At 59.0% G+C, this 12,202-nt stretch overlaps 2 protein-coding genes across 2 annotated transcripts; one reads left to right on the plus strand and one right to left on the minus strand.

The window, feature by feature from the left end:
- Nucleotides 1-52: 52 nt before the first annotated feature.
- On the minus strand, nt 53-2,757 carry VOLCADRAFT_89650 (uncharacterized protein; the record flags this gene model as incomplete). The annotated part of the gene is made up of 6 exons (XM_002949270.1): nt 53-169; nt 256-426; nt 684-964; nt 1,161-1,329; nt 1,760-1,925; nt 2,234-2,757. The coding sequence occupies 6 exons, from the start codon at nt 2,755-2,757 to the stop codon at nt 53-55; spliced, it is 1,428 nt and encodes a 475-aa protein (XP_002949316.1).
- Nucleotides 2,758-3,121: 364 nt separating this feature from the next.
- On the plus strand, nt 3,122-8,566 carry VOLCADRAFT_104259 (uncharacterized protein; the record flags this gene model as incomplete). The annotated part of the gene is made up of 9 exons (XM_002949145.1): nt 3,122-3,864; nt 3,922-4,571; nt 4,926-5,107; nt 5,616-5,720; nt 5,859-5,993; nt 6,430-6,594; nt 7,314-7,422; nt 7,762-7,871; nt 8,468-8,566. 9 exons carry the CDS (start codon nt 3,122-3,124, stop codon nt 8,564-8,566), a joined length of 2,298 nt encoding a protein of 765 aa, XP_002949191.1.
- Between the last annotated feature and the right edge of the window lie 3,636 nt (nt 8,567-12,202).

Raw genomic sequence — 12,202 nt, forward strand, 5'->3', positions numbered from 1 at the left:
TCAAGCAAAGCAGCAGTTCCGGCAGCAGGTTGCCACCGTCCGCGCATTGTCACTACCACATCGCCACATTGCAACTGGCGGTCGCGGCATCTGCAATCGGCACTGCTGCAGCAGCACCCAAAGCAGCAGCAGCAGCGCTAGGGGCACCCGATCCCATCATCGCCGCACCCTGTAGAGCAACGCGGCGGCAGCGGCAGCGGTCAGCAGTACAACCCACGGCGCCGCACGGTTCGCTGCACCCGCGCCCGGCGTCACCTCCTCTATGAACACCAAGTCAATGACGTCACTGAATTTATCCGGATCCAATGGTACTGCACCGCCTGCTTCCGGAGCCCAGCTGCCTGCCTCCATACAAGTTTCCCGACTGGTCGAGGCATTGGCGCATTCCGCCTGGGCGGCGGCGGTGGCCTCGAAGAGCTCACTACCCTGTCGCACCGAAAACAGCACCAGAGGCGGTTGAGGCGGTGGTTATAGCCAGTGGCGAGGGAATCAGAGTGAGAACGACTAAGCGGAGGGAGGGGTCAATGGAAGCTCACCGGAGTAACGACACGCGAAGAGCAGCCGGGGATTGCCCTCCCGCTTGCTGCGGCGTCAGCTCAGTCAATCACACCCTCCCATCCTTACGGCCTCCCAGTCCCCTCTCCGTACCATCACCCCTTCCCTAGGCTGCCACTTCCTCCCACCAGCCCGCAAGACCTCCCCCGCTGTGCGGCCACTTTGTCCACCACCCGTTCACCCCCCAGCAATCCCCCGCCCCGGAACCAACGCACTGATTGGGAGAGCTGCTGCCAGATAAGGTCGTCCCGCAACCGACACATGCCGTACTCGACCGGCAGGTCGCTTCGCGCAGTGCAGAGTTCATCATTCTCGCAATCTTGCGGAGTCGTGTAGTTGCACGAGCTCTTGATAGTGTACACCAAGTCCGCGGTATCACAAGAACCGAACCAGTCTCTCTGCCAGATGCCTACAGAGGGCACAGCATAGCACGGGACAGAAGCTGCAGTCCAAGTTGCAGTTGCTCCATGTACGACAGGACGAGTCAACCTCCCAACGCGTCCACATCCAAACCACCTCACCTACTCCACGCCGTCCCTACACACCGAATCGCCCACCTACCGGATCAGTCACACAACATCGAGGCTGCACAGTATCGCACCCACCGTTGCGCATCTGCGACACCAGCTCGTCGTACGCCTCCCGGCTCTCCACTCCTCCCTGGGGACTCGGGGCGCACACGTCCTCCTCGTCTGTGCCGTCCCTCGCAGGGAACCACCAGCAGCGGGCCCAGTTGCCGTCAGGCTGACCGCACCAGTCACTGTCGCCAGTGAGCTACGGCGTCGAGGAAACCGAAGAGAGCGAGGAGACGAGGGCGAGGGGGGGAGAGAGGGGTTGGGAAGGAAGAGGCACCGCGGAGGGAGCGTGATTGTGATCGTGGGTGTGCGTGTTAAGGGATGTGGAGGTCCCGCGTCTTTGGAGCACAATGGGGGGAGCTTAGTAAGAAGCAGAAGACGTGCCGAGTCCACACAACACTGGCACACTTCCTCCTGAAATCGTCTACCACTACAGATATTCAGCCATTATTCAGCTATCAACTTTGCCACAGGAAGAGGGAGAGGGAGAGGGAGAGGGAGAGGGAGAGGCACGGTTGCTCTTTTTCCTCAAGAACCCCAATCCACAATCCACTGACCATCTTCCCTACACCGACCCACCATCGCCGCCATCGCCGCCAGGAGAGGAAGTAGCACAAATCCCTAGTTACCTTGCCAACAGTGTAGCATCGATCCCAGAAGGGTGTGAGCACCGCGTCATCCCGACAGTGCAGATAGGCTAGCAGCCGGGGCAGGAGGTAGTCAGACGTGACGGCGCAACGATTCTGGTCCTCCTGCCACCGGCAGTCGTACGGCGGGTGGCGGTACGTACCGCACCTGGGACAGCGGGGAATAGTAGTGCGTTGTGTTCCGGTGAGAGGTGTGGCCTATATAGAAGCAGCTTCTCCACGGAGATGGATTTACATTATTATAGAGGGGTCCATGCGCGGATGGGGAGGGAGCTGTTTGGGTTATACGGTGCCCGGGATGTACACAGATGTGGCCAAGTGCGGATGCGGGGAGATGCGGGTCCTCACCTAACATGCACCACCACCACCACCACCACCACCTATCTAGATTTGTATGTGTATGTGTGTGTGTGTGCCTCCGCAGGCATGTCAGCTCCGCGCATCCACCACACGCACCTCTCCCTACGCTTTTCAAAGCTGCATTGGTACGCGGTCCAGGCAGTTTTCAACAACATAATTTCAATGGGGTTTGTCGGTTCAACGGGTTCTGGAAAGTCCGGATGCGCCACGACCATGGGGTTGAGATAGCATCGGCCGCTGCTTGGCGGCGGTGGTGGAGCTGACGGCGATGATGGAGTTGACGGTGGTGATAGAGGCTCCGTGGATGGTGGTGGTGGTGGTTCGTAGAGGCACTGGGTGGCGTAGGCGGGGCGTGCGGGGCTGAGGAGCCTGCGGCGCCGGTTGGCAGGCCGCGGCGGGTAGGGTGTCACGGTTGCGGGCGTCTGTGACAGGTGCTCCGCGAGGAGGCTACGCAGCCGGAAGATGGCATCCCTGTTGCGTTCCTGCAGCTGACGTCGCTGGACGTCCGCGGCTGGTTCGGGTCCTGCTTGGCCGTTCAAATCATTAACCGAAGCTTGAACGGTCAGGGCGCTGGCTAGCCCCAGCAAGGTGACAAGGCGCAGAATTAACCGTTGCTGCATGTTATGGGGTTCATATGCCTATACAGCTACTGATGGGCTTGGACCAAGAAAAAGCCCCTTCGACATGCTGGTCCCCGACCCCGGCATTCCAAGCTTTATAGTAAAAAAAGTACTTTAGGTAGGTATGACTTGAACTTGTGCCTGCGTTTGAATCTGATTATCGTGTAGGAGCTAGTCGTGCTTGCGCTAGTCGTGCACGTCTGTCCTTGGCAGTGCGAAAGCTCAATACAATAACTATCCCATACCCTTACGAAAGCTTTATAATTTTGAATTGAAATTGATCCCGTTGAATTGCGTTAATTGCACTACGCCAAAGTGTTGCAAGCCAAGTAGTCGATGTGCCCAACGGCACCGTCATTCTCGCATGGAGATCAGCGTTTCGTTGAACCCAGGCAATGACGGCGTGGAGGCGGTGGTGGTGCTCCCACCCGGCGTATCCTCTGCGGCGGACGTCATTGTGGAGGTCCTGGGTGACGATACACTGCTCGTCCAGAGCCCCAGCTGCGCTCAATCCGTTCAGGCTGTCCTGCCCGTTGCCGTCGACCCAGATACTGGCAGGGTCCGCTTCAAGCGGTCGACAGGCAAACTCATCTTCACGGCCACCGCACGGCGCAGCACACTGGTCCATCCAGCTCCGCCCGCCTCCGACACCGAGTCCATAGCAGCGCACCCATCCCACCCTCCCGACGCGCCGCCACCGGAACTCCCACCAACACGAATAGAATCGGAGCCCCATGCTGCACACTGTTCAGCAGCAGAAGCTGCAAGCCCCAGTCCCAGGGCCAGCCCTGCCGTCCAGGCCGCTTCCCCATCCCAACCAGACCAACTTGTCGCGATGACAATGATGGGGAGCGTAACGCCGTCTCCGGGCGAAGCACCGGCCCCAGCTGCAGCCCTGGGCAGGGCCACAGCCGTCACGCTGAAGGGTGAAGGCCGCCACGGAGGCGACGGCGACGGCAGCAGCGGTGACGGTAGCACCGGCACCGCGGCCTCCCAGCTCGCGACCGGGGGTAGCGGCTTCGGCTCCGCCGCCACCAGCGCAACGTCCTCCGGAGCAACTGGACTGCCCTCCATCGGCGGCGGCGTCAGCTGCGTCACAGGATGCACGTCAGTGGCAGCGGCGGGACCCGCCCCCTCTTCCTCCGCCTCCGCCACCTCCGTCAGGGCGAGTGCTCCTGACAATGGCCGAGTGACCTCGCCCCCGCCAGCACCCTGCACAGCCGCAGTAGCATCGGGCGCCGACGCCGACGCGACCACCGTGACATCCACCGTTAGCACCGACGTCAACGGCGGCGACGATGATGCAAAGTTGTACGAGGAGTACTACTGTGACTCGCCGCCGGCAATGCCGCCGCCGTCACGGCATCGATCAGAGCATAACGGCCGGAGCGCCGTACATGACGCCGCCGATTCTGCTGCACAGCAGTCAATTTGCGGTGGTGGCGGCGGCGGCGGCGGTAGTGGTGTCAACGCTGCCCGGGTCGCGGCCGCATTCGAACCCGCTGGCGGGACCAGCAGCCGTGACGCCGGCTTCTCCTTCACGGCGCCTGACCTGCCGCCGCCGCCACCGTTGCCGCCAGGCTTGCCGCCTGTCGCGCCGCCAATCGACTGTCGCTACCTTTCGGTCGCCAACGCATTGCGAGTGAGTGCGCACGCCTCCACAGCTGCCATTGCGGAGTTGATGGGGATTCACCAACGCGGCTCGGTGGCTGCGGAGCGCCGCAAGGCCAATAAGGTCAACGAAATCTTGCAGCGCGTCGCCGATACGCTCGACGCGTACGGCTATGCTGTACTGGACAACTACATATCGGAAGGTAGGGTGCCGTACATCACGGCCGTCCTTCAGGATGTCGCTCCTCTTCCATTTTCCGCCGTTGGAGGCGCCCCCTCCCCCCCTCCCCCTTCCCCCCTCACCTTTTCCCCCCTCCCCCGTTCCCCTCTCCTCTCCCCCCCCTCCCCCTTTCCCCCCTCCCCTTCCCTCCCTCCCCCTCCCCCCTTCCCCTCCCCCCTCCCCTTCCCTCCCTCCTCCTCCCTCCCTCCCCCTCCCCCTTTTCCCCTTGGGTTTATTATAACTTGTTACAAGTCAGGTTTTTATGCTAACCCGCACACACGCACATCGCGCGCATTTTTTTTCGCTTTCGCTCCGGAACCCGCTGCCTTCCCCGCAGCCGCCATCAAGGGTGCCCGTGCCGAGCTCAAGGTAATGGAACCGCATTACAGCGCTGGCATGATCTGGGTCGGCAAGGAGGCGGAGGCTGGGGCCCAAATTTCCGTATCGTCCGTACGCGGCGACGTTGTACTGTGGCTGGACGACCAAGCACTCAACGCCACGGCATTTGTGAAGGACGGCGTGCGGCGACCTTGTAGTTTCATGCAGCTGCAGCAGGCACGTATGAGCCAAGGGTCGCCATCTTGTCTGTTGCTGCTGCTGCTGCTGCTGTTTGGTGCAGATGATTGGGTTGTGTAAGTGATGAGAGGAGAGGGCCCTGTCAAGTCACGGTGTGTGTCACAGCGGACATGCGCTGCTGAGCAGCCTTGAATTCCCTCCGCACTGTCCCCCTGCCGACGACATTACATGGTGTACATGGTGTTTAAACCGGTGTCGGCATTGAGGCTCGGCTCTTATCTTTGCCAGTTGGCAGCACACAGCTGTGCGAGACAGCAACCCCCACATACAGCAGCGCACGGTGTTCATGGTTCCGCTCCCTCCCCGCGTCCACTCCTCGCATGTCCAACTTCGGATTGGCGTCCTAACCCCATCCGGGGCGCCCCGGACCCGGCCTCGCGCCCCGTCTTCCTGCTGCTGAGGCTGATGCTGCTGCCGCTCGCGCGGTTGGTCCTGGCGGTGTGGATTGCAGATGTTGGCGGATGTGGACGAGCTTGTTTTCGAGGGACTCCGTACCCGGCTGCCGTACCTGGCGGGGCTACATCGCCGTAGTGACGCCATGATGGCCATATACCCCGTGAGTGAGCGGCCGCCGGATCTGAAGCCCCTTTCCCCGCTGCTACTGCTACTGCTACCGCTACGGGATGATACGCCCGCCACGGCCGGCCTACACGATACTGCGTCTATTCCATGTCGTGTTTGTTCCACATCGCAGGGCAAGGGCGCTCGTTTCGCCAAGCATGTGGACAACACCGCGATGGACGGCCGCCGGCTGACGGTGCTCACCTATCTGAATCCCGGCTGGCAGGAACAGCAGGGCGGCGCGCTGAGGCTCTTCCCCGTGCGGGAGGTCAGTCGATAGTTGGAAGCTGACTATTGGTGACTGTCCGGGTCTTCGGGCAGTGTGGATAGGCAACTGCGCATGCTGCATGTCCAGGTTGCGCTCGGTGTACTCTGCTGCTGCTGCTACTGCTGCTGCGGCAGCATCGTTCTGTCATCGTGGTGTGTCGAAGACGTGAGGGGAAGTGAAGAGGCCACAGGCCATCAGGCGCCGGTATCCCCTCGACCACCCCGGCGCATCACCGCCTTGATGCGCATCATAACCGCATCATTGCCGCCGTCACCCCCCCTGCTGCCTGCATGAGCGAGCACCACAGCCACCACAGGCACGCTGCAACAGATGCAAGGACTCGGGTACCCAAGAAACCTGGCAGCGCTCTGTCCACTGGCCCCTGTCCTGTGCCTTTCCTGCCTGTTCCTTGACCACCTGCATTTTCGCTTGGTAGGGTGCGGAGGGTGTAGTGGACGTGCTTCCGCTGGCGGGTCGGGTGGCGCTGTTTCTGTCGGCGGAGGTGGCGCATGAGGTGATGCCGGCCTACGCGCCCCGGCACGCCGTAACGCTGTGGTACTTCGACGCGGGGGAGCATGCCGCAACCCTCACAGCGGCCAAGGTGGGTGGGTGGCGGTGCCCGTGGGGCAGTGCGGCAGAGCTCTGGGTGCGGGTGTTTCCGCGCGGGTGCAGGTGCGGTGCAACGCGCTCGGAGGGTGCCGCGTACAGACGTACGTGAATTTTCTTAGGGCTGCTTTCTGGTTCTCTGGATTCAAGAACGAGACGTCTATCGTATTCAGGACCGCGTGTTGCGCCCTGCCCATCCTAACCCAGCCCCGCTGCCCCGCTGCCGCTCCTTGCCCATTGCCTGGGGTGCTCTCCCTGTGCTGTTGATGTTCTGTTGTTGTTGATGTTGTTGTTCTTGATGGGGTGTTACATTGTGGGCGGCTCGTCCCGAGAAAGGACGAGCACTCACTCACGCCAGCCGGGGCGCTCTCCCAGCCCCTGGCTAGACAACACAGCGGCGCAGAAGACTGCGAACGAACTAAGCGAGAGCCGCGCGAGAGGCGTGTTAAATCACGATTCTTTCAGATAAGAACCGAACGGTGGGGATGCAGATCCCGTGATACGCCCCGGATGCTACAAGGCGCCACATCACCTCTGAGGAGCCCTAAACAGGCTACCTGCCCCAACTGTTGTTGTTGTTGTTAATGTTCTTGTCGTTGGCGTCGTCGTTGTTGTTGAAGCTCAGCAGTTGGTGTTGCATTCTTTCCATAAGTCACCACACGTTGCGCCCACCATCGCCAATGTTCCGCACCGGCGCCACCCTTGACCAATCAGGTGATGCCGGGAGCTTGCAGCCGACCCGCTGCCCAGGCGGCCGCTACTGCGCTGCTGCGGGACCTCCTTGCGGATGAGACATGTTCAGGGATCCCAGCAACACCGGAAGGTAAGGACAAGGTCATGCCTGCGCTGCCACATTCCGACTTATGTCATATTCAACCCTGGCTCTCATTCTTCCCCTCTCTCAGTGTGCTCAGTATCTTGTCTGTTCCGTGTGGGGTTTCCCGTCTTAAGCTCCTCTTCCACTTCCTTCCTTGGGCCCTACCTTGGGCCCTACGTAACTTCCTTGGGCCCTACCTTCCTTGCCACTAATTGCACACTTGTCTCCTCTCTTTTCTTTGTTTACCCATTCAGGTCCTCCGCCTCCCATTTGACCCCAACATCCAACACAATTACCTATGTAGCTACATCCATTTGTTTCTCTCTCTCTCCCGCCCCTTCTCAGGCTGTGCGCAGCTGGGCACCCGGGTGGCCGCTTTGGATCCCGGAGCGAAGCAGCTGCTGGCTGCGGTTCTGGGCCTACCCAGCGTGACGGCCCTCATGGAGAGCATGAGGGTGCGTGTGACGGGGAGTGAGAAAGGGAAAGAGGGAAGGGCGAATGGATTAAGGAGGACATCAAGTGAATCCGCTGATGTTCTCTGTTACGCCTGTAGCCGTCCACTTTATCACTTGCGTGCACACGGTGTTGGTGTTTTGTTGTTGTTGTTGTTGTTGTTGTTGTTGTTGTTGTCGTTGTTGTTGTTGTTGTTGGTGGTGGTGGTGGTGGTGGTGGTGATGATGGGCCTCCAGGTGGTCCGGCGCAGCGTGCTCGTCTTGCGCTGTAGTCCACGCACGACATCGCAGCTCCTCCGACTCCATTTCTGTTCCCTCCGCTCCAGGACATATACCGCAAACAGCCAAGGCGATCTGCAACTATTCTGCATCTCTAATTTAACACGTAACATGGAGGACATATGTAGTCAATGTCACAGGACAAAAGGATTTTTCCGGACTCGCGGTCAGACCCGGAAGGCCACGCTGTATGCGGGTTTCAGGCAGTAAAGACAGACAGCACTGTCTGCCAGATTTTCAAGTTGCTGACATTAAATCGTTTTGTTTGAAGACGACTTTCTCAATGCTCGCCCCGCCCTATCCCCCGTTCTTGGACGTAGGGCCTGACGCCCGAGTCCCTGCGGCGGCGGCGCGAGGAGCTTCGGAACATGGGTCTGGGGACGCAGCACCACGCGCCCGATACATCCGCGCACGTCTGATAGCTCCATGTAACACAAATGTTTGGAGCATGTACCTGTTAACTGGTTTTGTGTCTTTTTATCCCGCTCCATGACTCGCTGTCCTAGCCTTGTACAACTGTACACCGTCTTCGGTTATACTTTGGAACTACTAAAGCTCCCTGCTGTTCAGCTTGCATCGTGAAACCCTGAGCTGCTGAATCCGAACTCACTTTAGGACGGTTTGCTTTTATAAGTCTCCAAACTTACGCAATGTGTGATATGTAGGGGGAAGGGCTACGTACGTCCTGAATTTCGCACCCTACGATCATGTACAATATACCGGACTCATGTCCACAATCAGATAAGCCATAGACTCAATCTTATTAAGTTAACTGGGTGCGCGATAAACGCGCTCAAGATAAAGTAATAGTTGTGGATAATGTTCACATAAGATGTTGTCACACCCCATGCAAACGGCCGGCAACCTGCAAGGCTTGTGCCCGATGGTGGGTGCTATAAGATGCACTTTCCTGTTGATAGGCCAGCTTAGAATGTACTTCTTTCGCGGAAGTTCTAGGATAATAGCAACGATGTTCCCCGCCCATGTCATCTGTAATTGCGGACAATTTGACTTTGACTTCCTCGCGCAGCTCGCGGTCGCGTGGGGCAACCATATGCTGCAGACTGCCACGCAGCTCCTCTACTTATCTGGTTGTTACGGTGGGCTCCAGACTCACGATGAGTAGAGCCAGATGGCCAGCTGGCCGTGCACTGCACGTGTTTTGTGCTTTTGACAAGCCGTGCACCTCGCCGCGAGGCCACGAGCTCTGTGTCCCTACAGGTCCCTGCTGCCAACTGCGGCCTGCAACCTGATCTCAGGAGCCTAATGGCATGCCGTAAGGACTAATAAGTACGGCCTCAGTGCCACGGCAACCGGTTTTGCTGTGCGCATGACGAGAGCACAGGAGGGCATAATAAGTGATAGTGTCCAAAGCTTTTTCCACCTGTCAATCTGAGTCCTACGATTTGTCCTTTACTGGAAACGGAAGTCCGTTCACGGGTAACTCATACGCGCCAAGTTAGCTGACAATTGGGTTGGCTTACGGCAAGGAAACCTAATTTGATGAAGTACTCAAGCGCGAACTCATTTCCATCGTGTCGGTTAAATGCGCCTGTGCGGATCAAGCCATGCAGCTCTGCTTTTCTAGCCCTAGGCGACCCTTGGGACATACACAAGACGAAAGACGAACACTTGATGCAAAGAGTGGGGCTTGATGTTAGCATCCTGTTACACGTCCTGTGATATGGTTGTACCAGTAGAAGAAGGACGCAAGATACGCGTACGGGGCACGACCTGTCGATGTCCTCGCCACGTCGCAATGGGCTTAATTCCTGAATCGATATCGTCGTCCTTATAAGGACTCAACGTTTTAGAGTTGTGAGGCCCGTGGTCATGATTCGGTTTCGATATGTCATCCGTCTTAGTCGATGCTGCTTGAACCTGAGCCAGGCTAGGACCAATATAAAAACATTTCCTAGCTGTTCTCCTTTGCTTTAACAGCATGGGGCTTCACATTTGCCCCTTGCTGCGATGTGATAGTAGAAGGAAGCATTGGGCTGACGCACGCTAGTGTCAAGCCACGATGCGTACCTAACGCTGGACGGCTGGACGAAAGCAAGAGCGGCATCAAGGTAGCCTTGTGTCTGTTTTAGACTGATTCGTTTTCAGCCTGGAAGGGTGCTCTTGCAAAAGGGACAGCTGTCACCACTGCCAAAGTAACCTCTTACGTGTATGTCTTAACTTTCCATGATTGGTGAGTTTGATTTTCGGTCACATGGCGGCGTGTTGCGCAGCTCGGGTTTATTGAGGGCGATGGAACACCGTCCCGTGTAATTTGTTGACCTTGCTGTGATTATGAGCCCTCCATGGCCCTCGTCCGCGTCTTACAATGGTTTGTTGGTTGGGCTCATACGCTGCGAACAGGTCCCGTCCACAGAGGATGTCAACAGAGGAGCCCAGCCCAGCGCCTGGCAGATTTAGGACGATAACCCGCAGCACGATACGACCGGGTGAAGGGTCATTCAGGGGTCTCCTCGGCAGCCTCGGCAAGACAACCGACAGGTCTACGAACGGTACGTAGCTTGCACAAGGGGGTACGTCCCTTGCGTTGGCAAGCGGGCTGGGGCCCCGCTCAATAACCGCGCCCCCTGATACTGTAGGGCCAACAATCCGTGAGATGGGCACAGCCTATTACCTCCGCGAGGAAATGCATTCTGCGCGCCAGGCTGTTAAGCAGCTGGACACGGCGGTGTCGGAAGCGCAATCCTTCCGGGAGGCAGCGAGCAAGCTGCGAGAGGAAGCGCATCGGGCAATGGGCCGCCTCGAAAGGGTAGGTCGCGAGGCCAGAGTGCCGAGGTGCGGTGGGCAAGGGTTAGAGCTGTTGCTAAGGGCCCTAGGAAGCGGGTGAAATTTGTAAGTGGGAGGCGATTGCTCGCGGCGGCGACCGTGGAACTGTCGTTCAGCCACGGGCTGCAAGGGTGACCCGGGCTTACGATTTTGTCGCTCGAATAATTGTAAGCTGATTCGTGTTTATCTCCATTTCCATCTTAGACTGTGATCTGCGATTTGGGTTTCTTGTAGCAAGGCATTGTGCGCTGTCCTTGTTTCTATTCACGATCATTCTACTGGTGCTGCTTTTGACCGCTGTGGCCGCTACCCCCAAAATCCTACTATCGTGCAGGCTGTTGCCCAACTTGTCGATTCCGACCACGTCGATCCGGACTTCATCGGCATCGCCTGCGACATCACTTGCGCCGCCAAGCGGGGAATCACGCTGGTGGATGTGTACGGCAAGTACAGTACCATGGTCAAGATCATGACCATATTTCTGCGGTCCTACATACACTCCAAATTCGAGAAGCAAACGGAGCTCCTTAGAAAGCTCAACCCGCCAGCACCAGCACCGGCAGCACGCCGGTCGCAGCTGCCGTCACCCCCTATTACCGCCCTGGCAGCACCGACGCCGCCGCTGGGCTCCGCTGCCGCCATCCCCGGCCAGTCTGCCGCCGCGCCTGGCACCGCCAACCCTGCGCCGCATAACGCAACGGCGGACACGCCAGTGCAGCTCACCCGCAGCTCCGTCGGGGTCGTGCCGCAGCAGCCACCAACGGCATCGCAGGTACTGGTCGGCAAGGTCCTGCAGGCGAACCGCCACGAGAAGGTGCTGGCTCTGGCATACGTGCCGCCGGCGGCACAGCTCCAAGCCAGCGAGTACGTGAGCATCTGGTGGTCAGTGGGCCAGCGGCTGGAGTACTACTCGGAGGCGATGCAGTCCACGACGACTTTCCCGGAGGCCTGCAACGTGACGGCGCTGGGAGTGGACGACGGCAGCAGCGTGTGGACGGGCCATGCTAAGGGCCAGGTGCGGGTGCGGTACAAGCTGCAATGGGAGCGCACGGTGGAAAGCAAGGCCTTCACGGCGGCGGTCAAGGCCATTGCATTCGATGAGATCGGGCGTGCATGGGTGGGCGACGAGAGCGGACGCATCAAGGTGAGAGCGTTTTGGGGTGCGGGCTGCTGGGGTTTGGCATGTTCGTGGGTGGTGGTGGAGTTGTTCGACTGAAGTATAGGATCCGTGGCTTGGAATGGCCCTGGCGGGTCCGGTACGTGGTTGA

This window comes from Volvox carteri (genome assembly GCF_000143455.1).
Source record: "Volvox carteri f. nagariensis unplaced genomic scaffold VOLCAscaffold_13, whole genome shotgun sequence".
Lineage (NCBI taxonomy): Eukaryota > Viridiplantae > Chlorophyta > Chlorophyceae > Chlamydomonadales > Volvocaceae > Volvox > Volvox carteri.